This window comes from Mycteria americana, chromosome 9 (assembly GCF_035582795.1).
Source record: "Mycteria americana isolate JAX WOST 10 ecotype Jacksonville Zoo and Gardens chromosome 9, USCA_MyAme_1.0, whole genome shotgun sequence".
Classification (NCBI taxonomy): Eukaryota; Metazoa; Chordata; class Aves; order Ciconiiformes; family Ciconiidae; genus Mycteria; species Mycteria americana.
The window spans coordinates 32,130,263-32,156,837 of NC_134373.1; the positions used below are offsets into that span (position 1 = coordinate 32,130,263).

Consider the following 26,575-nt stretch of genomic DNA (forward strand, 5'->3'; position numbering starts at 1 on the left):
CCCTACTGAGTTCAGCAGTAAATGTATAGTTTTCAGGCTGACAGCTGGAACGTCATGGGACGAAGTCTTTCACGCACCTCTGATAACAAAAACTTCAGCACTGGAACTTACTTAACAGTTCATCTGTTTCGTCAATGTGACAAAATCCAGTTCATGCTCCCAGAAAACTATTGGCTCCATACTGATGAAGGAACATAAATGGCAGCGATCTCTTTTTTTAATGAATGAAATAAACACCTTATTGCTGAGTTCATAGTATCCATATGACCAAGATTCATGTAATACCCTTTTGGAGTTGAACATAATCTAAAAATCCGAAAAGCAGATTTTTTTCCCCTGTTCACTCAACATACCATTTTTTGTTTGTTTTAGTAAAATTATATTCTTGGGTGTGCAGTAGTCTGTTACTTAAGTGTCAAAAGAAGTAGGATGAGCACCATGTAGGCAGATAACAAAAACCAGAAGGTTGTAATTCCAAACTGTGCTCTTACAAAAATAATTGTTCTACTTTTTAATAACTATTAAATATAATTTTGTTTAAAGAGGGAAGGCAAAAGATTACAACTAAGAATCTAGCTGTGGGCCCCCTTATATAGAGAGTAGCAATTCATATGAATTTCCAATTAAATTCCAATCAATTTAATGGCAGAAGAACCACAAATCTCAGCTCTCCCAGTATAACAGGTTCATAAAGCATTTTAGCTCCTTTCAATTCCTGAAATGATTTTTTTTCTCTTGTGAAAATACAAGATTAAAAAAGATCTGTGTGTGGTGTTGGTATTGTTTAACAGTAACAAACACAACTGGAGGGCTGCTTTTTAGAGCTGAATTAACGCTAAGCAATATGAAGACAAGAACCCTCCAAGGTCTTTGGCTTCCAAATTGCAGAGCATGTCGGAAAGCTTAGTCCAAAATGAAGCTTAGTCCAAAATGAATGATAGGAAGCAGCTAAAAACAGTTTAGCAAGAGGAGGAGCTTGTCAAATGGAACTCCCCCCCCTTGCATTATTTTTAAGCAGTGCTATTTTATTAATCATTTTGAGCATCACCAAAACACAGCTTTTTATAGAATTCCTCCCACATGAATTCCTTTAACATGTATGACAATATGCTGCTGTTTAGGATAAGAAATGATAAAACTACTGGGGGAATGTAAATTGAATGTAATTATCCATATCTGAAAGGCTTCTAGAACATCACTCTAACTCCTGCTGTTACAAAAGTTTCAAGGGTTTGTAGTATTCATTAAGATCAAGGTTTTGTTCTATTTTTTACAGTTAAAGAGTTAGCGTTTTATGGTTTCCTGTAGCAAATGTAAATATTTGTTAATGTTACTACTACTGTGCATTTTACCTTGTAATCTACCAGGATACCCTAGCCATGGAAACAGATAGGTAGATTGTGTACACTTCACTGCAAACTCCTCTTGAAGATGAGGTACCCTACTCTCACTCTTGAATGACTTCTTTTTCTCTTTTCTATTTTTTCCTAAAACCAGAACTATTTATAGGAAACACGTCTCTTTATCTTTATACATGAAAGAATATAATAGTAAGTATGAATTACTGCTTCTCCTGCCCTTTTCCCCATGTCATATTGAAATAGGCAGAAAAGTCATTACCTAATCTTCTTGCAAGTCCGAAGTCAATGAGTTTGATACTTGTACCAGTCTTATTGACACACATAATATTTTCTGGCTTCAAATCCAGGTGGACAATACCCTGCTTATGGATGTACTGAACTCCTTCTGAAATCTGCTTCATATATTTAATGCACTCTCTCTCTGTCAGTTCAAAGTCTTCATCAATGATTCGTTCAAAGAGTTCTCCTCCAGAAACCCTATGAAAGACAGTATAAAAAGAGGACTTCTGTAGCATTTTCATTTTGGAAGTAATCAAACTGTTTCCTTTACAGAAATACAGATAGTTCAAGCTTGCAATAGTCATTTCAGGACGCAATCTGTTTTGTAGTGGCACTTTCCATAGACACAAGGATCACATAAGAAGAATCACCTCTTGTGTGTGGTATAAATCAATAGATGTTTTCCATTCTGAATCTCTTTCCCAGGTTAGGACTGTGAAACACTCATACTGCTATCCCAGGCAGTAGGGCTGTAGCTGGGTTTACAGCCTGACTTTAGGATTCAGTCCCCTGCAGCTGGCAGTAGAGCGTGTGCCATGTGATTGTCACCCCACTGACATGTGTTTATAACACCGCTCCGGACTCCGAGCTCATGTTTCTCACTGCTTCCTTCCCTCCTATGCTTCATCGCTACACAAGTGCAGATAACATAATTCAGAAATAAAGAAAACTAAAATACATGGGACAGGTCCTAGGAAAAGAGGACAAAACTTCTAGTAGATGAGCAAAAATTTGGGAAGAAGAGAGACTGAGCGTGACAAAGGCTGAAGAAGGAAGAATTCAAATGATATGGTTAATTGGAATGCAAAGCTCAAAGGGTAAATTACTGACCCAAGTGAGCTCAGAGGGAATTTCCTCCTTGGCTATGACAGGACAAGGATATAACCCACAACTCTTGCAGTGCTGGTATTTTTAGCTGAGCCATCATCACACTCCTTGTAGGTCAATTCCATTTTTATGCTTATTTAAGATGTGAAATTATTGGTCTTTCCAGGGTAGAATCTCCTGGATTGAACTGTTTGTGGAACTGAAGTGGGACATTTTTAACCTAGATTTAATAAAGCAAAATTTAAGTTGTGTTGTTTTGTTTTGGTTTTTTTTTTAAATTCTGAGTAATCACTCAACTGGTTTATCTGCTTACATCCAAAGATGGGAAATGCATTTTTTGTCTGCGGCGGATGAATGACCCATACAGAAAGGAGCAAATGGTGAAGAGCAGCTATGCTTTTAGAAATCTGTTCTAAATTAAACGCTCCATAGTCTTTATATGACTTAATATTTTGCAGCATTCATGCTTATTGCCAAATGTAATTGCACATTTCAGTTACGGAAAGAAAACGCACAACTGAAAACTGGCCTTGCAATGTTTGCGGGTTGTCGGACATATTATTATATCCCTCATGTACTAAACTGAAATTGAAACATCTGGACACATTTGTGGCTTTGGCTATAAGATTTCAGAAAATATATCATTAGAAATGCTACTGCAGTTTCCCATTAACATGAAAATAGTAAGAACAGCATATGCTTGACAAACTGAGAGGTTACGTTGAATTAGAGCACATTTGTAACATAAAGCCAATAATATGGCTAGAGCTGTTGAATAAACAGCTCTGATAAGTTGGGGATCTAGTATTTTGTTACTTCAGTAAGATATTAACCAGTATGGAGGTGTTTATGAAAACATCTGCATGCAAAATGTTTATATCTGGAGCACTCTGCAATTCCAAATGATAACTATCCTAATACTAAAAAGTACCAGTTGTTTTTTGACTATTGTCTGTGTCCAACTGTAAACCTAACACTGCCAAGTCCACCACCACACCATGTCCCTAAGCACCTCATCCAAACATCTTTTAAATACCTCCAGGGATGGGGACTTCCCTGGGCAGCCCCTTCCAATGCTTGATAACCCTTTTAGTGAAGTAAAATTTCCTAATATCCAGTCTAAATCCTAAAGATCCCTAAAGTGAAAAGTTTTCAGAAATCGTACCATTGTCTCAAGCACCACTTTTTAGCATATTATTTGGAAATTAACTACTGTTAATACATCTGCATGCTGTTTTTACTCTGGGACCTCTAGACACTCTGGTAACATCATTAGATTAAACTGCAATTGCATTTATAGAATGCATATTTTTGCATTTATATCCTAAGCCAAATCCAGATTAATTTTTGCCAGGTTAGGAAGCTGAATTGAACCAATGCAGATTAGGTTCTACATATACACAGAAGGAGAAGTTGGCTTTCTTCAGTCACAACTAGTTCAGAATCTAAATCTCTCATTCTTTTCTGGATTCTCCTCTTTTCAGTCTTCTCTAGATGAGGTCACAGAGGAAAATATTCCTGTCTATAGAGTCACAGAATACACATTTTAAAAATATCTTATTATAAGGTTTTGGTCATGGAGGAACAGTGAGAAGAATCTACCTTGTAGCTGCCCAGGCAAATACTCAACTGCATTTTAATAAATCTCCCTTCAAAAAAAAGAGAAAAACTTAGTGACTTGTGCTAACTTAAATCTCACTGAATGAATGGAGTTTACTGCTGAAATTTTGCTTTAATAATCTTAATTTGCAATACAATAATCTTCTGATCTATGTCAAAATAAACTGACTATCTGAAGCATGTAAAAACTTTAAGGCACTTAGCTCCCAGTGCTGAATGCCATTCACAACATGCTACTATTTTTCAGATACTCTTTTTCCACTGAGATGCTTATTGTGGAACCAGTACATTGCTATATTTGAAAAGGAAATGCCCGAGATTTGCCCCTGACTTCCAGGAAATGGTAGCTGGGAAGGTTTCCAGGGAGGAGCACATCGAGTGAAGGGGAGCTGGAGAGGGACTTTTTACAAGGGCGTGTAGCGATAGGACAAGGGGTAATGGCTTTAAACTGAAAGAGGGTAGATTTAGATTAGATTTACGGAAGAAATGCTTCACTCTGAGGGTGGTGAGACACTGAACAGGTTGCCCAGAGAAGTTGTGGATGCCTCATCACTGGAAGGGTTCAAGGCCAGGGTGGATGGGGCTTTGAGCAACCTGGTCTAGTGGAAGGTGTCCCTGCCCATGGCAGGGGGGCTGGAACTGGATGATCTTTAAGGTCCCTTCCAACCCAAACCATTCTATGATTCCATGATTTGAATCATTACAGTGTTTGATTTTAAATGAATGATAAAAAAATATGAATTTATTATAAATATGAAATAAAACCATATAAAATAGTGGCATGACAGACATTAAAAGGAGAGAGGATGAAGTTAAAAAAGTTATAAGAAAGATATAGGAATAAAATTAAAATGAAAAATTTAGGATGAATATCAGGAAGAAAAATCCAAAGGTGCTCCTCATCAGTAGCTCCAATCTGAGTGGAGGGGGAGCTGCTAAATCCCAGTCACTGCTAAAATCTGGTTTAAAAGGAGGCTGATGGCAGGTGAGCTTGATTTATTTGAAACCCACGGATTTAGACTCTGATGGGAATAAAGAGAACAGCTTGGATACTAAGAATTTTTGAAGGTATTTCCCATGACTTCATCAGTATGCAAAGCAGTATTAGCTGAATAGCCAAACCAGAAATGATCCATCAGTGTCTCCCTACCAATACAGGTGCAGTTCCCATGCTGGGACTGTGTCAGCTGGGTAACAGGTGACAGTGTAGAGGCTACCAAGTCATCTGACACGAAGGTGTCACATAAGCATCTCACTGCCCAGACCTGCTCCAGAGCAGCCTGCTGCTGCCTGCCTGCCTGCTGCTTTAAGAACCCCTCCTCCTGCGGCTCTCGACACTATGGAATCAGTGTGGGGGTTCAAAAGCCAGAAAAGGTGGCCACCCCAAACTCAAATCACATCCTAATTAGACTGGTTAACAAAACTACTTTAAATTTGATTGCACTTTTCTGTATTTTTAAAAGTAAACCCCCTTTTTTTGCCAGGGGGGAACTAATGGAGCATAAAGCCATATGTTATTCAAAACTCTTTATACATTGCCTTGTTTTCCATTAGGTCTGCCAGCTCCCCATTCCAAGCTAAGTAGGGCTCCCTTCCCTTACCGTCACCAGCTTGCTCAACTGCTGAATCTAAAAATAAATGCTTCTTGCACATAAGTACCAAGGTTGTATAGTAGTTTGCACATAATCTAGGCAAGTGCCAAGCAAGCAAAATAGACATATACTCTGTTCTGCTTTTAATAATTTATATCTTATTCAGCACTTCCAGCCAGCAAAAAAAACGCTTCTCCTTCTTGCAGCAGACAGCGCATGAAGTAGATGTGGCAGCAGAACAGTGGCTGATGTAACTTTTTGGGAAAAACATCAGCACGGATCAGGATTTCATTTTCTTTCCAGCTGCTACTGCCACAAGTATGGGATTCACACTAAGCAGGTGCGTTACAGATGACGTAAACGTTGGTCACATTGGTCATTATTGTTTTTGAAGTCTGACCATTACTTTCCATCTCACGCTGTGCAGATTCTTTTCTCATAATGAATTCTGGTGCATGAACATGTTCTGAACCTTCTTTTTTTCTGGAAGTAAATATCTACTCTCTTTAAGTACAAAGATACCCAAGTCACAGCCCGGTGAGATGCTTTACCACACTGCTTTTGTGGTGCTTTTCTGCTATTTCCCACAGTGGTGTGCATAAGTAGTTCAAGGCAAACAATTTCCAGGAGGTAAAAATAAGCGTTGCTGTCTTACTCAGCAAGAACAAGACAGCAACATAGGCTGTCTTCAAATTCAGCTTTACTTAATTGTATAGCTTTGGATGAAGAGTGCAATGACTTCCAAGTAAAGGAGAAATTCCCTTTTTACAACTGCTACACCTGGACCATCATGGAGAATCTGTGTATTGGCATTGGGGACAGATTAATTCATGTTTAATTAGTTTTTTTTTGGGGAAACAGTCAGTGTGACCAATCTTTCTGCATCTACTGATCTAGATTTAGAACATTCACTGTGTTCACCTGTGGAGATTTTTCAGAGAGTACTCCCTTATTATAAATAAATGTTTTGCAATCAGAGTATTTATGTTGTTGCAGGAAAAACACATCAGAGTACTCCTTTAAGTTCTCTTAAAAATATAAAAACTGGATATAGCACTTGATGAAAACTGAAGTGTTCCCAATACCTCTTGGGAACTATAAATTTGCCTGGGTGAATTTTCCATGGAAATTCAGCAATTTTGCTAGAATGTAGCTTAGATGTTTGCATTCTCAAGCATATCTTTCTCTCCTACTATCTGTTGTGTACCAACATTCAATTCCCTGCAAGAGACAACTGATCAGTGTTTAAGTGAAAGTTGACACAAGCTTCTTGAATACATGTTTAGAGCTGCCTAAAGAAAAAACTATATTTTTCTCCCCCTTAAACATGTTTTTGGTTCTAGATGCAAGCTGAATTGCAGCTAACCTTTTTCTCTCCCCTCCCAAGTTGGCAATAAGAGTGAGCTGCAGAAAAGCACCACATGTGCTTGATTAAAAAACAAACAAACTAGACAATAAAGACTGTAACACATCTTCACTGATTTTTGAGAGATATTACACAGATTCACTTACACAGTTTAAACAAGTTGGATAAATAATTGGAAAAACTTGCAAGATGTGAAAACCATCCAGGCCCTGCAGATGCTGAAGCTTTTCACGGTGCCATGTCTAGGTAAGTTGCTACTTTTGTATGCACAATTATTTTCAACGTTATTAGCTTTGTTAGTGTGATCTGCTTTATACTTACATTTCCAAGACCATAACGATGTTGGCTTTCTCTTCAAAGGCATCTACACATTGGACAAGTTTTGGATGATGTAGACAGTTCATGATGCTGATTTCCTCCCTTATGTTTTCTTTTTCCTTAGCAGAATATGCTTTGAAAAATTTTCCTGCCCAAACTTTTCCAGTCTTCTTTTCAACAAGCCTAAAGACTTGTCCAAATTTCCCCCTGAAAATATATAACTATTTCCATAAAACGTTTTTGCAATGTATGGGCCACCATGAATAGCAACATTTTACTAAATATTCCAGCGTAACCACTCCATTTTGAAATAAAAATGTCTTTATATCAAGTACTTCTCTGTACTGATTTTGTGCAGAGTGATCTGCAAGAACTTTTGCATGAATACCTCATTTAGAGATACCCTGCTATTCCAATTAGCAAGTTTTATATAAGAGGGTTCAAAAAATGGACTCCTACCAGGCTTTAATTCATGTGACTGAAGTTTTTCTGCACACAGTTTTCTATAGGTTGTACACCTCTGAAGGGGCAGCAGATAGGAGGCATCTCAGGTGGAGGATATAGGTGAAATCAGAATCTGAATGCTAGAGGCTTCAGTACTATTCTTTCACATTGCTGTATATGTACAATCCTACCTCTACGATACGCTTAGCAAGATTTGTTAATGGCAGCGTACAGGATCCCCTGGCCTTCAGCACCACCAGCAGCACAAATTGCTGAAAGATTATCATGGCGTGCAATTCACATAGCCACGAGTTTGAGCACTGAGAAACACAGCCAGGCTAATCACTGACCTTCACTGAGCAATACTATTAATGCTCTTGGGATTACGACCGCTGTCAACAGAGATTCTAGCCTGTGGGCAGGATAATCTTATTACCACTAATGGATATAATGGAAATGCAAGTACACAATGTGTACCTTTTTTTCAGCTAGCTTTTAGAACACTGAACAACAAATGAATCCTCTAGCTTTATTCATTTGTGGGCTCCATTTTCCTTGCCAGAAATGCATGTCGTGCCTATTTAAAATTATCAATTAATAGGAATAAAGGATCTTTATGGAGTGGAGACCAACATATGTTAAAATCTATTTTTACTGCAACAGAGGAGCCCAGCTGGAATGTTGACAGTGCAAGACACCGTCAAAGAATGAATGCACATGATCTTTATAATTGACTGGTAGCCTTGAAAACTCCATGTCTTCAAAAGCACAATATAGTACTTACGATCCCAGTCTTTCTTCAATATTATAGACATCTGAAACTTTTTGTTCAGTGTTGATAGTAACCGTCCGATAGTTGACCTCTGTTTCTTTCCCTTCTACAAGTAAGTATTAAGGACCGTGATTAAAACCTTCATAAAACATGAATTAAAAACACAGATTTGCATTTGTCCTGATTAAAATATGAACTTCTTACCATCATCAGATAGCTCCACTTCGTCCTCTTTAAGTTCTATGATGAAAATAAAAAGATAGGAATAACTGATTATATAGGCTATGGTACTTGCATAAGATAGTCAAATTCACAGTAACATGGGCAACTGGTAGGCCCTACGGCTAAGCAGCAAAAAGCAGTCAGGGAGTTTTCATAATTAAAATCTCTTCACCACTTCTGCGTGACTATTGACTACACAATCACAATCTGGGCACCGTTTCTTAATAAAACAAGCTCATGTGTTCTGCAGTACTTGTCTATTATACATGCCTACTAGAAAGATCAGTGTACTGAATCAGTTCAAAGTAATCTAATAAATAGCTTTAGGAATGCCTTAGTGAAATAGAAAATAAATTAAAAATATTAAAATCAATAACAACACTTCTGGTTCAATGACAAATCCTTTTCTGGCTTTTCTATGCATTTTTGGGATTGCAAAGCCAAAAGTAAAGCAAGTTTACACATGAAAAGATTTCCTGCAAAGCATCCAGACAAATTTTTCAGACTCAAAATGACTAGAAAATTTGGACAGCATGCACTCTCCTGAGCAGGGCTGAATTTTGAAATCACTGAGGTCCAAACAGAGCCTCAGTTCTGCAGGCATACTCAAAGGCAGGCTGAGATGTTGGTAAGCCCAGTGCCATAAGACAGAGTAAAAGCTGGCCTGAGCGTCCTGATTTTCATTTTTAATTTTCATATGCGTGAACTGTCAGTAGCACCGGTTTGTCTGTTGTTCCCTATGTTGCCTGCAGGTATGAGGGGAAAGGGGTTGTAGCTGGAATGTTGTTATATATTATTTACACTGCTTGGGCTTGCTGCTAAGACCTGTGGCTATGACCAGTAATTTGAGAAACTGCAAAGGCAGTTGCACAGTGGCCTGTACAATTCTCCCTTTAGCTGCTGAAGCTGCACTTTGCCATCGTAGAGCGCAAGCCTAACCAAGTGATTTATCCCCACTGTGACAACAGATTTATGTTATGAAATATTAATGCAGTATTCTGGATGCTGTTAGGTGCTTTAGAGTATAGAGTTATATGCAGCGGATGAGAAGAAAACAACAGAAAAAAGGGTGCAGGGTGAGCAGATGATAGCTGGTCTGATGCATCGGCATCTCCTTTTCACATCCAACACGTAACGCTGTATCTGTATTCCGGTAGCAAAGGCAATCAAGTAGATATAATCTGTGACTAAAGCTCTTCTCTCTTTTCTCTGCATTTGCAACCCTTGTATGTCCCAGCACAGACTAGCTGGTTTGCAGCGATTTACCAGAAGAGCAGGGAGGGAAGCGAGCCCTCCCCACTCAGGGGTAGCTGTCCTCAGATCTTCCTCAGCTAGAAACCACGCTTGCACAGAGCACATCACATTTTCCTCCCCTTTTAAGGGCTGCGTAAGGGAGCTGATCCCAACCACACTGCCAGTAGTTAATATCTGCCAAATACTGATTAGACAAAGAGGTCAGTTCCCGGTTCTGCAGCGACACTATATTGAAGCCATGACCCAGAAACATGGTCCAGCAGTGGCAGCCTAAATTAAATAAGCGGAACGTATCTGAGCTTGGTAAGCACTGAGTAGCTGTGCTAAAGCCTTTCTCAGAAGTGAGTCAACAGTACCAAATTTTCCTCAAACATGGCAATGCCTACTTTAATCTGTTGTGACTTACAACGTTATTTTAGTAGCTGTTTTCTTTAAATGCACAGTGAAAAGTTAGCCATGCGTTTCCTCACTAAGATTATATTGAGATTGCTAATATGCACTGGCCACCTCAGTATGAAAGTCAGTAATCAGTCTTTCTGGCAGCGATGGAAAATCCCTAGTTACTCAGCTAAGTGTTTACATAGATGGCACCTTAAAGTCCTGACTTTGAGAGGTGCTGAACACATGCATTTTCCATTGCCTTTAATTAAAGCACCAGTTATATTCACACACTTGAAAAATCGCACTTTTGATGACTTGCCCTTTCTCCACACTAGCTGCAGTATCAAGAATTGAAATTAAGAAGCCCTGGCATTGAGAGCACCAAGACAACCCACCCTTCTGCAAACAGAACACATTTTCTTTTCACTCAAAACTTTTTTTTGTTGGTTTTTATATGTATCACAATTATTCATACACTTTCTAGCCTTTTTGTATTAAATCTATGTAAGAAAACTCAGTCTTAAAAAGAAAAATAGCTTGTTTGCTTCGGTCCAATACAAGTAGTGCTTGCTCTAGGAAAAACAAATGTAGGGAAGAGTCAGGTCCCCAACTCTAGAAGGTGTTTGTCCTGCAACTAAAGAAAGAGGGCATTCAAACACAGTGAATTTTATTATGAATAGCCAATACTGTCTAGCTTCCTTTCAATTTTATTGCTACTCTTAATTTTATTTCCCCCCTTTGAAGAGAAGCTGCATCTTGATTTAGATAAGGTTTTAAATCTTTAAAATAGAGGAAAGTAATTTCTCAGAATGCATCCAATCTAGCACTTGAAGAGAAATATGATTTACTTGTGTTTGGAAATGTCTGTTGAGAGGCTTACACAGTTGTGTGATGCTGCACCACTTTGCTATCGTTTTGTCTTGCTGTGGCAGTCGCAGATAACATCACAAGGATTATGTGAGACACGTAAAACTCCAAAGCCCTGCATACATAAGTAAGGAGGGAGAGGGAGAGCTACAACACACAGTCCACTCCTCAAAGACAGGAAAAATGGCAAAATACATTATTCCTGGTCTGGGCTTTTCGGTGTGGTATGACTATCAAAGTGATCCTTGCTCAGTAGGTAGATGCGGGTGTGCACAAAAATATGCATTCAATATCTGTTTTTAAAAAACAATGCTGATTTTTGTGTGTGTTTAAAATTTTGGTACCAGTTTCTGAATAATTTCTAAAATGCTCCAGCTCTTCCCATTAGTCCTTTGAGAAGATCTTAAGCAAAAAATAAGAGGCAGAAGATACTGAAAAATATTTTTACAAGTATGTGCAACTGTAATCAAAAACCCTAAAAAATATTTTTATCACCCATAACTCTGCAAAACCAGCATGCTAAGTACTAGGTGGCAACAGGACTGAGGTGCTCTACCATGCTGGCATTTGAAGCATGGGAACTACACCTAGGTATGAGAGGCTAATTCAGTTTCTACTGTATATTCAGTGCTTGGCTAGCAGCAAGCACATTTACTTTTTCCAAAAGCAAATTTGGGAGAGTGTTTATGGCTAGTTTTTACATGATGTGTCCAGTATAAACTGTAATTAATCCATCAGTATGTTTCAGGTAAGCTACCGAACTTCATTTTTCCAACTGGGCACAGTCTGAATGTGTAACTTAACGTGTGAAAGGTTTCATCTCCCATTACCTATGCACTGAACTACAGAAGTCTGTCAGCCAGCACTCACACAGCAAGCCAGAAGTCGAATTATTGGTTGCTTTCACAAGGCAGGGTTTTGGGATCCTTGTTTCCACAGTGAAGCCAGGTTTCCACACTGGATGCATGCAGGACTTACATGCTCAGATACCCACATGAAGTCTGCGAAGGGACTTCAGCACACTTACAGCCAGCGTAAGCATTCATTGCACAGAGGCACTTGGAGTGTGTACAGCTGCTTGACTTCACTGGGGAACTGGTAAGATATCATTTACTTGAATTTAGATTATTTTTTTTCCTCTTAAAAACTAACCTTCTTGTTTCTCTCCAACTTTTACCAGCTCAGATTCTTGACTGGGCTCGCTGATGCCATACACGTTAGCAGCTCGCACACGGAATTTGTACTCCCGGTCAGCCTGCAGGTCCTGCACATTGAAGGAGGTGCTGCGGCAGGTAGTGAGATCTGTCCATTTGTTATCCACTGAGTTCCAGATCTCCACAGTGTAGGACTGCACCGCGCTTCCACCATCGTAAGAGGAGCCGTACCACGAGAGAGTTAGGGAGGAACTCCGTATGTCTGATGCGCAAGGTGTTCCGGCAGGTGGGTCTGGTTTATCTGCAAAAACATAAGCAAAGCACATTAGATGAAATCGCGAGGGTAGGAGGTAGGACCTCCATTAGGGTATTACTGGCCCTAGCTAACAGCCTTTTTCTTTCCATGCCATTGCTCTGCTTCAGAGGTTTGTACTACAGGGAGAAGGAACAACTGCAGCACAGACAGACATACCTGAGTTAGCTAACAGAGATGCCAATCCCACATGGGCCTCCGCATGGGTTGTTCAGTTCCCTGGGCATCTTGCTAAGCCATGCTGATGCCTAATGCCCTTCACAGCTATCATTACAGAAGCTGCGGAGACTAAAACTAGTCACAGCTGTGCCTGCAAGTACTGAAATCAAATCTCCCACAATAGTGCAAACCACTCCTCAGTGAACTTCCTCAGATGTTTACCCCTGTAACAGTCACCATAGCTGTGACGCTCTTTCTCCAGCTCCCTTCATCTGCTTCCATACTTCAGGACCATGACTAACCTTTCACAGCCTCAGAATGTGCCACTCAACGTGACTCTACCTGAGTATCAGAGATACCAAAACCAGTTCCTTGGTATTGAAATACAGGTCTTGAAGGGTGACAACTTTGTCTGTCTACGTGCAGTATTTGGAAGCCTAGTGCACTTTTTGGTAAAAAGGAATTCAACTTAGAATACATCATTTAAATATTGAGATTTTTTCGTCTCATGTGCATTTTGGATATTGCTGGGGAGGTGGAAGATAGAAACTTCTGGTTTTCCTCAGTTGGAGGCTTGCTCCTGCAGTCCTTATCTGCATGAATAGAGCCAGTATCACCAGAACCTGGTGTGCAGATGAGCAACCAGCTGTGCAAACATCCAGCACAATACGAAAACCTTGCAGTTATATGACTTTCAAAATGAAGTTTAATGATTACATAGTTATTGAAACAAATGTTTTCCTAAGACACAAAAATGTTGACTTTTTAAAAAAATTACTGATTAAGAAAATAATTATGGAAGTTAAGCACTTCAAAAGACTTTAAAGGGAATAAATATCTTCCTTGGGAATAATCCTGTCAGAAGTAATCTAGCAAAACCTACAAAATAATGATGATGTTGATCTGGATGAACTAGTGGCCAAAGGTTGAATGAGAAAGGATGGGGTAAAATGAGGGAAGATTAAAAGAAAAAGATAGAAAGTGTGAGATGCTATAAACAGTGGTTACAGTGGACGTGGACTGATAAAATCCTGTCCCATTTTGCTGGTTAAAACTGCTAATGGGCATTATCACTTTCTCCTTAAGAAAGGCAAAGCCGCCAAACCAGCCAAAAAATACAGCCACTTCCTCAGCAATAAAAACATCCAAATGCTGGGGAAAACTGCTGTTGACTTTGATCAAAGCCTTACTGTGGTAGACTATGTCAGGTATCCCTCCTGATACTCAATGATACTCAAATTATCATTCCTAGGAAAATCACTGAGCAGACAGAAATAGCCACAGTCTGCCATAAACATGCGTTTAGTTCTTGGACAGAGGGACTTCTCTGACTGCTGTGGTTTTACTTTTAGAGAGGGAAAATGGGGTAGTCTAATCTGACCAAGACACTTAAATATCAGTTCACTATTTGGAAGAGTGCAAGTTCCATTGATCAATGAATTCCCTGAAAAAACTTTTGTAATTCCTTGTAGTTCAGACATGATGGAAAATCCATCTCCCTGCCCAACTTAAACCTATTAGAAGATATATAAATAGAATTTTTAGGTATGAGGGAAAAGACTGGGAGGGAGGAAGGGAGATGGATACCAAGGGTTTGCCGCTGCATTCAGCATGAGAATGCCCAGGCAGAAGAAAAAGAGACTGCCAGAACATAGGTTATCTTTATTCATTTTGGCAACACTTAAAACACCATTCCACTAGGAGTCATCATTATACAGTACATCTCTTGTTAAAACACAAATATCAGAGACCAGATGTCCTTAACCTCTGGAATGAGTTATTGCCCTGCTTAGTTGTCACATTCTACTCACCTCATTTTCTGGCAGAATAAAAGGGACTATTTAAACAAGCATGAATTTATAGTGTAGATATCAGGAGCTGAATCACAGAGAGGTTAAATGATTTGTCCAAGATTAGAAAGAGAGGTTGTAGCAAAGATGAGAACTGAATCTAGATCTCCTGGTGCCCGAACAGCAGCACCCCTCTTCCCTGTGCTAGTCCTGCCCCAGCCTCCTCAGAGCTCCAAGTGCAAATTCAACGCTCGCACCATTCACGATAACAGAACCCTTGTACAATACTACAGCAGCCACCAGAGAGCTGGTTGCGTGGCACACATGGATTGTATGATTTTAGTCAAACAGCAGCGATAGCCATCTTTTTTTCACTACAACTTATTATCCATGCAGACCTTGTAGGGAATGATGCCACCTTTGTTCTCTTCAAAATTTGTACAGAAGAATATTCAGCTGTATGTCTTGTTTTCCTCCTATATAATCATCATTGCATCATCTCAAGATGCAGATAGAAGAACTTGGATAAGTAACAGCTGACTTATCCTAAATCGAAACAGAACGGAGCAGTTGCTGATAGCAAGAGGAAAATACTTTGAAGAAAAAGCTAAGCCAGTAGTCTATCACCTTACAGAGGCATCTGTTCGGGTTTGTCAAAGTAGTGCAGATTCTCTGATATCTGCTATGCACACAGCTAAATGTGGATGGTATATGTTTGGGTTTTTTTTTAAAAAAAGAAAATGCTAGCTTGCTCTAATGCTCTCTACTGAATTTTACATTGAAGGAGGAAAGAATGCATACACTTCAGTCTTTGCAGAGCACAGTAGCCTGCTTCCCATGCAGGACATGAAAATGCAGTCTCTCTTTGCTGACTTTCAACACACTTCTGTTTCCAAATGAAACTCTGGGCATGATTTATCAGTTGCCTAGGCCACAGTTACCTTAGTGACCTCTCTTTCCATGACTCACCTAGATAACTGCAATCCATTTGGCCAGCATAGTTTACAGAAGCAAGGCTTAGGTACGTGAGCACTGGAGAGAAAACGTTCAGGGCCAAGGGGATATCAGCGGTAAAGAAAATGCTACATGGCTTTAGTCTAATATCTGCCAGCCTTGGGAATATTTCTACTTTCCTAACAAATTTTTCCCAGTAGGCGAAGACGAAAACCTGCGACCCTGGCTGGACTCCCTTGAGCCAGAAAGAAGCACATTTTTGTTTGAAGTCTACCATGTGCTGCTGCTTGCAGATCTGCTCAATGTATAAATACTGGGGTAGTAGCTGCTATGGGAGATCATAAACAAGAATGTAAGCCTAATCTTTGCTCTTTCTTAATATGACAGATGTATATGTACCATTTTACCACGCTTAAAAATTATTTGATATCAGATTGGATGGTATTCTACAGCTCTGCGCATTCAGAGAATTTGCAGATGGTCTCTCCATGTGTCTGGTTTGTTTCTCAACAGTTTATTCTATGGGGATTTTAAAGGTTACCCTTTATTCATCTGTCTGTATTGAAAGCTAGGATATTTTGCCAAACTACATTCCCTTCTGGAATATGAAATCTCTACCAGCACAATTAACCGCTTCCAATAAAAACATCCAGTGAGTTGAGGAGCGGTGTGGAAGTCAAGCACAATTCTCTATTTTGTCCTTCTGTTTTAGCGTTTAGTATACCATTAATGTCCTTGAGCTGCCCTTCTTCAATATTTCATTTGCATGTCATGTGCGGTCTTTTATACACACAAACATACTTCATACTTGGGCTTATATTATGAGGGCTTTACATAGGCTTCATTGGACCACAATTTTGTTCTTCCTGTTCTGGACCAAACCATAGCCACAAGCCAATATGTGAACTAGAAGGAAGGGAGTGCATCCAAAAATACCCTGCTCCTTGTGAACATTTCTGTAGGGGAAGCAATTAATTTAAAACATTGAGCTCTAACTTCAGTTTCACTATTATATGCAACAACAGAAAACATGTATATATTCTCCACCATAAGATATCTTAACTATATGAAACTAGAGGTACTCCAAGTCTTGGCTAACTTACAGCTTGCATATAACACCAAAATCAAGACTAAGCTACACTTTATGATATTCTAGATTGTCACAGTCAAATTAACTGTATCCACACAGTCCTGTTGAACTTGGTCAGAATTCTACAAACTCCACCTCCTTTGTAGCAGATAGTACTTATACCTCTTTTACTAGGATGCATGATCACCTCATTTGCCTAATAGTATGACTGCAGAGGCTAACAAGATAGTGGGAGGTTGGACAGTTAAATGCTAAGGGGGACTCAAGCACAAAGCTCCCTACGTAATCTCTTTAGGAATATCAGTAGGGTTGCCCCGAGCTGGCTCCCAAAGCCTAGCGGCAGGCAAAGGAGATGGACAAGCAGTTAATTTGGCCTCAAGCCTGCCTCAGGGACTGTTCTGCACAGCAGCACAGAGACTGCATAAAGTCACTGACACTAGTGGCACAGAGGAAACAGCAGCAGCAACTCATACATGCTATACACCATGCATAGGGGAGTAAGAGGGCAGTGCAGGTGATGTGAAGGAGGGCTCTACTGCTTTCCTCCCTTTGTGTTCCAGAAAACTAGGCACAGATTAAAAAAAACCCTACTTCCCAACAGCGGGAGACATAAATTTCCACTACCCCAGAGCAAGGAGGTCAGATTCCAGTTTATTCTTTGTGGCATGCGTTCCTTAGGGCAGATGGTAAGGTCATGAGCTGGCCTCACGTGAAATGTATAAGCCACATTTAAGACCATACCAGGATCGAAATGTGCACATCTTATTTACTGCCAAATTGAATTCAGCTGCACTCCTTCCTCAGATGAATTCTCAGGAATATTTTGGTAAACAGGTTTTGATATACAGCCTGGAGTAACCTTTAATTAATTTGTATTTCTACACTCTGAGAAGCATAAAGCATAAGCCTGCTCAGCCTTTAAATCATTGCTATTTATAAGACAAATTTGACTTGAGGTCCTTGCCTTTTTCTCAGTGGTGTGTAACCCAGAATTCCTCCTGATAAGGAAAGGGACTTTCTCTCTTTCTGCAGAGGCGGCGAACCCACAGCTCACACAGGACACCCACATAACATGAAACCGTGCTATCCAGAGCTCACTGCCTTCTCCACATGGCTCAGTTTACAGAGTCCGCAGAACACAAGCACCATTCCAGGAGACCAAAAAAGGCAGCAATCTCCTTATCTAACTCTAAGCGCAGGGAAATGGAAATTGTTCTGCTACTTGATGTGAGGGTCAGGCTGAGCCAAAGCAAGGCGATAGGGCTTGCTGCACACTAAGAGCTTGCAGGGCTCTGGCGGGCTCTTGAGCAGCAATGCTGTTCCAGTAGAAAGCCTCTGAAAACTGAGAACAGGATAACCACAGCCTCTGAAAAAAGTTATTTTTCTTTCACGAACAGAGACAGCACTGAAGCAATGCCTCTGAAGTAGTTTTCTTTATCTGTTCTCAAAATTGGTTTGGTTTCTTTCTAAATCCAGTTATCATATTACTGTATAATACTATTATTAGATATTGTGATATTTGTCTGCCAGATAAAGAACAGACAGAAAGAAACAATTTAATTCCATTCCACAAGCTGTTTAGCCAGAGAAGGTATTTAATATGCTGCAAAAGCCAGTTGAACACTGTCCATGCCGACAGCACTGGCAAAGCCTTCATTTGAAATTCATCAGCAGGAGAAAAGCGAAACCATAAAAGGTCATAAATGAACTCTGCATTATTGCTGACAGGGCTTGGGGTCATGGCAGACCTCTCTGCTTTGCTCGGAAAACTATGCCCTGCAGCTTTTTTTCCAAGGGAGAGGAGTGCTATAAGTAGAGATATTATTACCCCCTAACACCCTGTAACAACCATTAGCACCCTTCTGGATGTTAGCGTACCATAGGTTTAGCATAAAATTAAAGTAGAAAAGAATGCCTGCGTTCTCCCGCAAAACAACACAAGAGAAGTTGAAATGAACGGAAATTTTCTCCTAACAAAACAGCCTCCCCAGCAGAGCCGAGGACCACATGGACAAGGTTAGTTAGCTCAGGGGACCGGAGTTTGAAATTCACCCCTCCCCTGTAATACACACTGTGGACTGCTGCTAGCCTCCTCAAAGTGTGATCCCTCACCATATTGGCCCTCCAAACAACTCTGACATAAAACTAAGTTATTTAAAAACTGCCCTTTTGAGACCTGCAGATAAAGTAGCTCACAAATACTGGAGGCCCAGAGCACTGCTTCGTGCTGTTGTTCCCACTTTGCCAGTTGGGGTAACTGAGGCATAAAAGAGTAAAATGATCTTGCCCAGGGACACGCAGGAGAATGGAGCTGGGAACGAAACCAGAGCTCACCACTCCCACGCAAATGCCCTCAGCACAAGAACATCTCCTTCTGCCACAGGCCTAATGGAACAAACAAATATATAATGCATTCTCAGGAGCTCTTCTTCTAAACCATCTGCTCCTGTGCCTGAGTCAACAAGCTATTCGGATTACTCATGTGCTACATGTTGGGCATTTGGTTTGACAACTGATTGAATTAGAGCTCTGATACCTGTCCTCTGAAAGGCAGAATAAATTTTAGGACTTCACCCAGTAAGACTATCAGCAGATTCCAAGTCTCCACCAGGGTGAGTTTGGATTCTAGGAACCCCATGTTCATGTGCAGGAGTCATGATGAATCGTTTCTTAGTAACTAAGACATTCCTAGCATTTAACAGCAGATAAAATACAGGAATTCTGTTGTGAGAAATACTGTCATGATACTTCCCTTTCTTCATCACAAGAAATGTGAAGGTAAGTATCAGGAAAAATAACTAAGCAGGGAGTTCTACTGGAATTTATCCTAGCAGAAATGACATTGAAACTAGATAGCCCTTCAAGAAATAAATCTGGATCAGTGTACCGGCACTGATGCATAGGGCAACGTAGGCTGCTTTTCTCTATACATTGTTACCTTGCTGTGAAAATTTAGTTTTGATACAGCTGCAGAGTTTTGCCACCAAGCATTAATGGGAAGGCTGACAGTGGAGGTTACAACACTGTGGAACTACAACAGCAGCAAGAACAGCAACGTAAGACATCTCTTCCTTAACTAGCAGTTTAGTTGCTCTTTACCCATAACACTGGTGACAAAAATCCTCCAGCAATCCAGAGGAATTTAAAAGGCTAAAGGTTAGAGACCAAGTCCACCCACATATTCTTAGGAAATTCACTGCATTCTCGACCCTAACTGTAAACAGGGAATCACATGGATACTGCAAGATATAATCTGATGCTTCTCAAAAGATGACGTTTCAGAAGCATTCACATTAGCATTTCTGAGCTGCAGTATTCTCTGTAGAAGTGTGGATGGTTGTTCTGTTTCACTGTCTGCTTACAGATGTCTGCACTTGCTTTTCCAGAGAGAGAACGCACAGTTTCTGACCACTGCTGGATCCACTCAGTCCGAGCGGCTAGCACTGAGCCAGACTTCTCAGGAACTCACAAAAAATGCTGATAGTGCCACTGTGAACTGTTGGTTATGTTACCACATTTCCTTCTAATAGAGTTTCAGGGCAAAGAACTAATGCTCATATAGCATGCGTATATGTCACTTGTTGAACCAGGACCAAGCCCTTCATATAAGCAATTAATAATCCTACCATTATATTCAATGACTATTGGAGTTAGTGACGATCAGATCTTGTTCTCAAGCTAAACTTGTATTTTCTCATTTTTGGTGGGAAAGACTCTGCTCATACAGCTTCTGCTAAAGGCACAGAGGTAAGTTTCCTCACAGAAAGTAACTTCTCCATCCCAACTCAAGTATGGAATCGTAACCCCATGCAGAGGAGCAGGTATTACTTAGTGAATTCATGTTATACTACTTGCATGCATGTTATACTACTATACATGCTATACTACTTGTTATACATGTTATACATATGCATATACATATACATATAACATGTATATACATATACATGTTATACTACTTGTGTGCAACATGCTTATATGTAAGTGTCCTTAAGTACTTGGTTTATCGCTGTCCAACAGTACATGAGGACACAGTACACAGTACGCGCACAAATGCTTAGAGTAATAAAAACACTGTAACAATTATCTTCAGGCCTCTCAGGGTATAGTGATATTTCTCTTATTCTTCTGCATATATCTATCATATAGCTCACTAATCACCATGATAATTCTTCTTTTATACAATACCATACCAGGAACAATACAAATCTAGAGGATTTATAAAAGACAAACAAAGTTGATCAAAATCAGCCCCCATGTGTTTTTACTTCTGTATTAACAAAAGATGTCACTAATATCCAAAGTATTCACCAAACACTGATCATCAGAAAATCCCCGTATACTAGGCATATACAGTTCGCCCAAAATCATGAAGGAAGCTTGTGGCATAGCTGCAGAACAGATTACTTCTCTAATGCCAAATTCTCCTTGTTGAATGCTCTGTTATTCTTTTGACTCTCTGTCATAGTATCCAGCTTTAGTCAGTATGAAAACCAAGTTCCTTTTTCAAAAGTGGTTACAGATTGGGGTATTCCTGTCACATAGCTAAAATGTTCAGAACCAGGTATTTGATAAATTTACCCATATACATCTAATAAGTGGCATGAAAGGAATTAATATTCCTTATTGCAATTATCCAATATTGCTATCACTGTAGAGTGAGGGCTTTACTTTGCCTAAATCAGTTCTGTCTTACACTAAGCTCATCACTGGCCCATTTAATATAGCTTTGGCAACAGAAGTCCACTTTAATCTGACAGAGTGTCTGCTGTAAATCGTTAGCTCAGTCCCACAACAGCCCATTTTGGTTTTGGAGCAGAAACATCTTGCAAAATCTCCCTAGAGAGATCACTCAGCTAATGAAATTGCTTATTTAAGAGAACTAATCATAACAATAGAGAAGAGCTCACATGGACATTTTGGGACCAGTCAACCCTTTAAGAGAAGACATTGCTTAACTTGGATGTCTTACTTCTACTGCTGGTCTCCCAGTAATATTAGTGCTTATACAGACAAAGTTACACAATGAATCAATGTGAAACTCAAGACTCAATCCTTGTGGCTCAGTGCTGTGTACTCATCACCACACTGCACTGCCTATCAATTAACAAGTGTCCTCTAGCTTGACTACATATCTGTGCATCTGCTGGGTGGACTGCAAACAGCTCACACTGGAGGCTGAGTGTAACGGACATTTTGTTCATTCATATCCATTAAAACCGCAAAGGAAAAAAAATCCTTAGAATAAAGTTGGGTTACTTTCAAGAGCATCTTTTCCCATGGCTCAAACTGCATCGAATAGTATACTATTCAAACTCTTTAAGTGTCAGAACCCCTGCTCAGTTCAGTTAAGCTTGCAGTCGAAGTCTGAGCTTGACTGTGAGCAGTTAAATTTAAGACTTTAGGAGCCAAAATCAAAGGAATGCAGGGTAGATTTTTTTTCCCCTAAAGTCATTATTAAAAATCATTTATAATAATCATACCCAGCTATAGTTTACAGTCTAGGACTCAGGGTTTAAATAATAGCAGGATTATTACTGATTTGAATCCTGGCAGATAAGCTCAGTCCTTTGTCCTCTGGTTGGAGGTAAGTCAATAATATTATTTTTTGTGAAGAAAGGTCTTTGACAACCAAAAGCATAAAACCAAGATCTTAAATATCCTCAGGAAGGTCTTTAGACCTTCTGCTCAAAGCAGGATCATATATAAGGTCAGACCAGATTGTTCAGATGCTTATGCAGTTTGAACTTGAATACCTCCAAGCATGGAGACTGCACAACTTTTTGGGCAACCTGCTCCCTGGCATGTCTTACAGTCCAAATTTAATTTGGGAAATGCTTATTGGAATCTTTCATATGAGAAGCTTGCCCAGCAGCATGAAAACTTTGCAAGCCCTGTGGTTGTAAGGAGTAATAATAAAACAAATACTTCTTTATTTCCTTATTTATTTCATTTTGTATTTTAACAAATGCCTTTGATATGCTAAAATTCAGAACAGACACTCTTTCAGAAACATAGCTCTAGGTTGGCTCAGACCCACTCCTCCAAAGAGCAAGTGTTCTTCATTTGTAGTTTCCCTCAATACATTCAAGACTCAGTTGTGTACTGTGGTCAGTCAGCAGTGTTTTGAGCACACAGCATACACATAGATGTGCCTTTTATCAGTAAACTCACAGGGAGGCAGCCCACACAGAGTTTAGAGCCTTATTATAAATAGCTGAGGCAAACAGAGCTGATCTTTAGCACCAGGGCTTACTCGACAAACGCTTGTTATGAATGTGGGGTCAGGGCAGGGAGGGCAAGTTTCTTCCCAGTACTTTGGATGGAGCAGAGAGAATGGACAAGTGGGAATTTAGGACTAAAGATGAGCTTTGGTAGACTAAGAGGTCTCCCGTTTTGCATATTTAAAGAAGTATATTTTCCTTGTTTTGACTGGAGTAGGCTTTGGAGAAAAGTACCTTCCAACTTGCATGAACATTTAACACCTTTGAAGGTCAAACAGGGTGAAGGATTCTATCTCAGTAGTGAGATTCTAACCCGCTTCCTAGAAGGAAGACATTTTTGCTCCCTTTTCCCACATTTTTGAGTACCCAGATGGAAGAATCTGGCCTTAAAATGCATGTGTAGCAAACTGGGAATCTTGAAGCTTTGTCATGCCTTTGGCAGTGCTGACATCAGCAAGATGTCTCACTGAAGAGCTTGGCAATTTTACAAGAGGCAATTTATTCTTTTCAGTTGGAAACGGATAGCTTGTCATCAGCCAAAATGCATGGCAAACTCCAGCACATTGTAAGGATTCTTCACCCAACTGTCCCAAAAGCATCTCTGGGAATCCCACTGTTCTCTGGCATGTTTCTTATGGAAGAGCAAAGCAGGAGGCTGAGATGTAGCTTTATAAGGTTATAGAATTCAAAGACTTTCAAACCAATTAACTCCAAAGGATATAAAACAGTGACTTATATAATAATGAGTCAAGGCTCACACAGTGACAAGGTTGTAGGAACTGTCGGCCTAGTTCAGCTAAAAAAAAATCCATCTTGCCCAATAGCCTGCTACAGTTAGCAGCCTGCAGCAGTTGCCTAGGAAGGAGTGAAAAAAAGAGAAGTGTAAAGAGCCATTGATCTCCTGCCATTCTTCTAGCTGCTAATCAGCTGTGTTGGGGCTTTGGAGCCAAAAGCTGTACCCAGAACAGTGTATATGAGGATTATTTGAGGACCAGTTTTTCATGTTGTTTATTTTTAATCTAGTTATACTTCTGACCTGCACAACCCACTGTTGGAAGGGGTAGTACAATTTACCTATGCATCATGTGAAAAATACTTATTTTATTTTCTCCCATTCTTGAATTCTCTGGCATGTTGCTGGAATCTACTTGATATTTATACTCATTCATTCTTTTAACTGTTAACTGCAACGAAAGCCACAGATTAGATGAAAGAAGTTCCTTTAAATAACCAGGAGGCCTCTATTGACAGTATGTACAGCAGTATGCAACTGAGGGACATTCACTCTTTAGCAGTGGGTATTGTACTTGAAAATGTGATTCTACTCATTAAACTTTGTATGTTATTCACTGGATTGCTGGAATGAATTTCCAGTCCAACTTGGGTTAATGGTATTTTGCCATTGATTTCATTGGAGTCAGATTTTCATCCTTGGCCTTATACCCACATTTCTTTACTTGCTCACTAGCCCACGTATCTGTTAGGACAGCAAAGCCAATGCAGTTATGAGTGTGTGATCAGGATGCAGCCTTGCTGGTTGAACTAGAATTCATCCAAATGCCTGGACAAGCTCTGCCCTCCCCCGCCCTCTGTCAAAACCCCTCTGCAGGCCATAGGTAACAGAGCCTAGAAACAGACCCATCCCGCAGACTAATGTTTTAACCAAATCACCCTCTTTGCTTGTAGAACTTCCCCAGATTTCCCTGGAAGCCATTTGCTGTGTATCCACACCAGGGTGGGTTCATTAGCCCTTTCACAGCTAGATGTCACAGCTCTAGGTTTTGTCTGACACTCAAGCTAGCTGGTCTAGATCTAGGCTGCAGTTTTATCTGCAAACATACTGAAACTGTCTACTAGTCTACAACTATCTGCAGCTGTCCACAGCTTGCTACAACAAACTTGATGGCCTGACTGTGTCATCTGACAAGGCTGTTTGAAGCTTTAAAATACATGTGTGTAAAAGCCCATATACGAAGGGCTCCATATTCAAAACAGATTGCCTTTATTCACTACTTTCTGTCACTGTAAAACAGTAGGCAATGGTAGGAATTTCAATTAAAAGGATAAAATCTCCCTCCCCCAAGCAACAGGATGTTTTCAAATTTACAGTCTCATTGAAACCATCTCAATCCTTCCTGAACTAACAGTTTTAAAACTTGCAGTCTACCAAACATCTGGATGCTGCAAACATTAAATGGGAAAAAGAAGTGGTATCTAACCAAAAAATGGAGATATGAGCTGTTTTTTTCTTTTTTTTTTTTTTAGTCTGAGCTATTTTGTACCTCCATCTGTAATTAGTAATTTTTCAACATAAAACACAGTATAGCCCTACTGAACTTGCTTATAGTCCTTATTATAATGTCACTGTCCAGTCCAGATATTTTTTAAAGTACTGGTTTTTCATTTCAGTCTTCTTAACTTATCTGATTATGTTATTTATTTTTTTGCATATCATCATATATAAAGCAAACATAGAGTGATGTCTGAAGAATAGGTATATAACTAAAACATTATTATGGACTTACCAACAACTGTGAGGTTGACTTGTGCTTGTCTGCTGCCAAGTTTGTTCTCTACGACTAGGGTGTAACATCCACAGTGTTCCTGCTTTGTTGATGATATTGTTAGCTTGCTGCTGTTTTCAGCATTCTCAATTTTAATATATTCATTTTCTTCAATCTGCCAAATTCAAAAGAAAAAAAAATAAAGATTTTATGGGATAAATTTCTTCATATCTGAAAGAACTCAAATTACAATACAAGGTTATCATATTGAGCGTTCTCTGCAGATAACTCTATTACAGCAGTGAATATGTGCAGCTGATAAAGCGTGTAATCAACACAAAACATCTCGAAATGCCGTGGAACATCATAATGGCTCCAGTCCTGCAAAGGCAACAGGGAGCATTGGTCTTGCTGGGACTCCGCTAAGGAACAGGAATTTCACTTTCTAACTCCTCTTTGACAAGCTGAAAGTGCAAACTGTGTAATTGGCAAAAGAACAAAGTTTGGTCTCGCATATCTCACAGAGACAACAGTGGAACAAGGGTTTAGCTCTAAATACCCAAATTCATTTGCCATTCCCCTTTAGAGGCCCAGTGTGCAAATCATCCATAGCTGTGACTTTTACCCTCTTGTCTTAACCAGCCTCATTCTGTACTTCCACATAAATCAGGGTAACAGTTTCTTGGGTTCGAACAATTGAAGATTATGTTGCCTGAAATGGAGATGTAATGCTACAGCTGTGCAGAGAGACATACAAAGAGCAGATTCAGCTTTCCTATAGCATTTTTATTTTCTGGAGAGGCAAAAATCAAAATCTCAGCTGAATACCATAGGCATATTATGAACTAGTTTTTAATTGAAACAAAGCTATCATAGCATAAATGGCCAAGGAGACCTAGATTTTAATCAGTAGTAGCTTGAGACATGACAGATTATTTAAAAACCTTATAATGCTACACTGCAGTTATAGAAGCTGTACACTGTGTTCTTATGAAACAGACAACAAAATGTCAATGCCCTTCTTCCTCCCACCACTTCCTTCTTAGATATGTGATTGTTCCAACTCATTCTCAGGATTTCATT

General features: G+C 39.7%; 1 protein-coding gene across 6 annotated transcripts in view; it reads right to left on the reverse strand.

The window, feature by feature from the left end:
• MYLK (myosin light chain kinase) overlaps positions 1 to 26,575 on the reverse strand; it is a 223,507-nt gene that overhangs the window by 19,346 nt on the left and 177,586 nt on the right. For all 6 annotated transcript variants that reach the window (XM_075512682.1, XM_075512681.1, XM_075512680.1 and 3 more), the window contains 6 exons: positions 25,514 to 25,667; positions 12,457 to 12,759; positions 8,785 to 8,820; positions 8,593 to 8,686; positions 7,368 to 7,571; positions 1,621 to 1,838 (listed from right to left, as the gene is read on the reverse strand). In XM_075512682.1, coding sequence (XP_075368797.1) covers positions 1,621 to 1,838; positions 7,368 to 7,571; positions 8,593 to 8,686; positions 8,785 to 8,820; positions 12,457 to 12,759; positions 25,514 to 25,667 — 1,009 coding nt within the window. The remainder of the gene's footprint in view (positions 1 to 1,620; positions 1,839 to 7,367; positions 7,572 to 8,592; positions 8,687 to 8,784; positions 8,821 to 12,456; positions 12,760 to 25,513; positions 25,668 to 26,575) is intronic.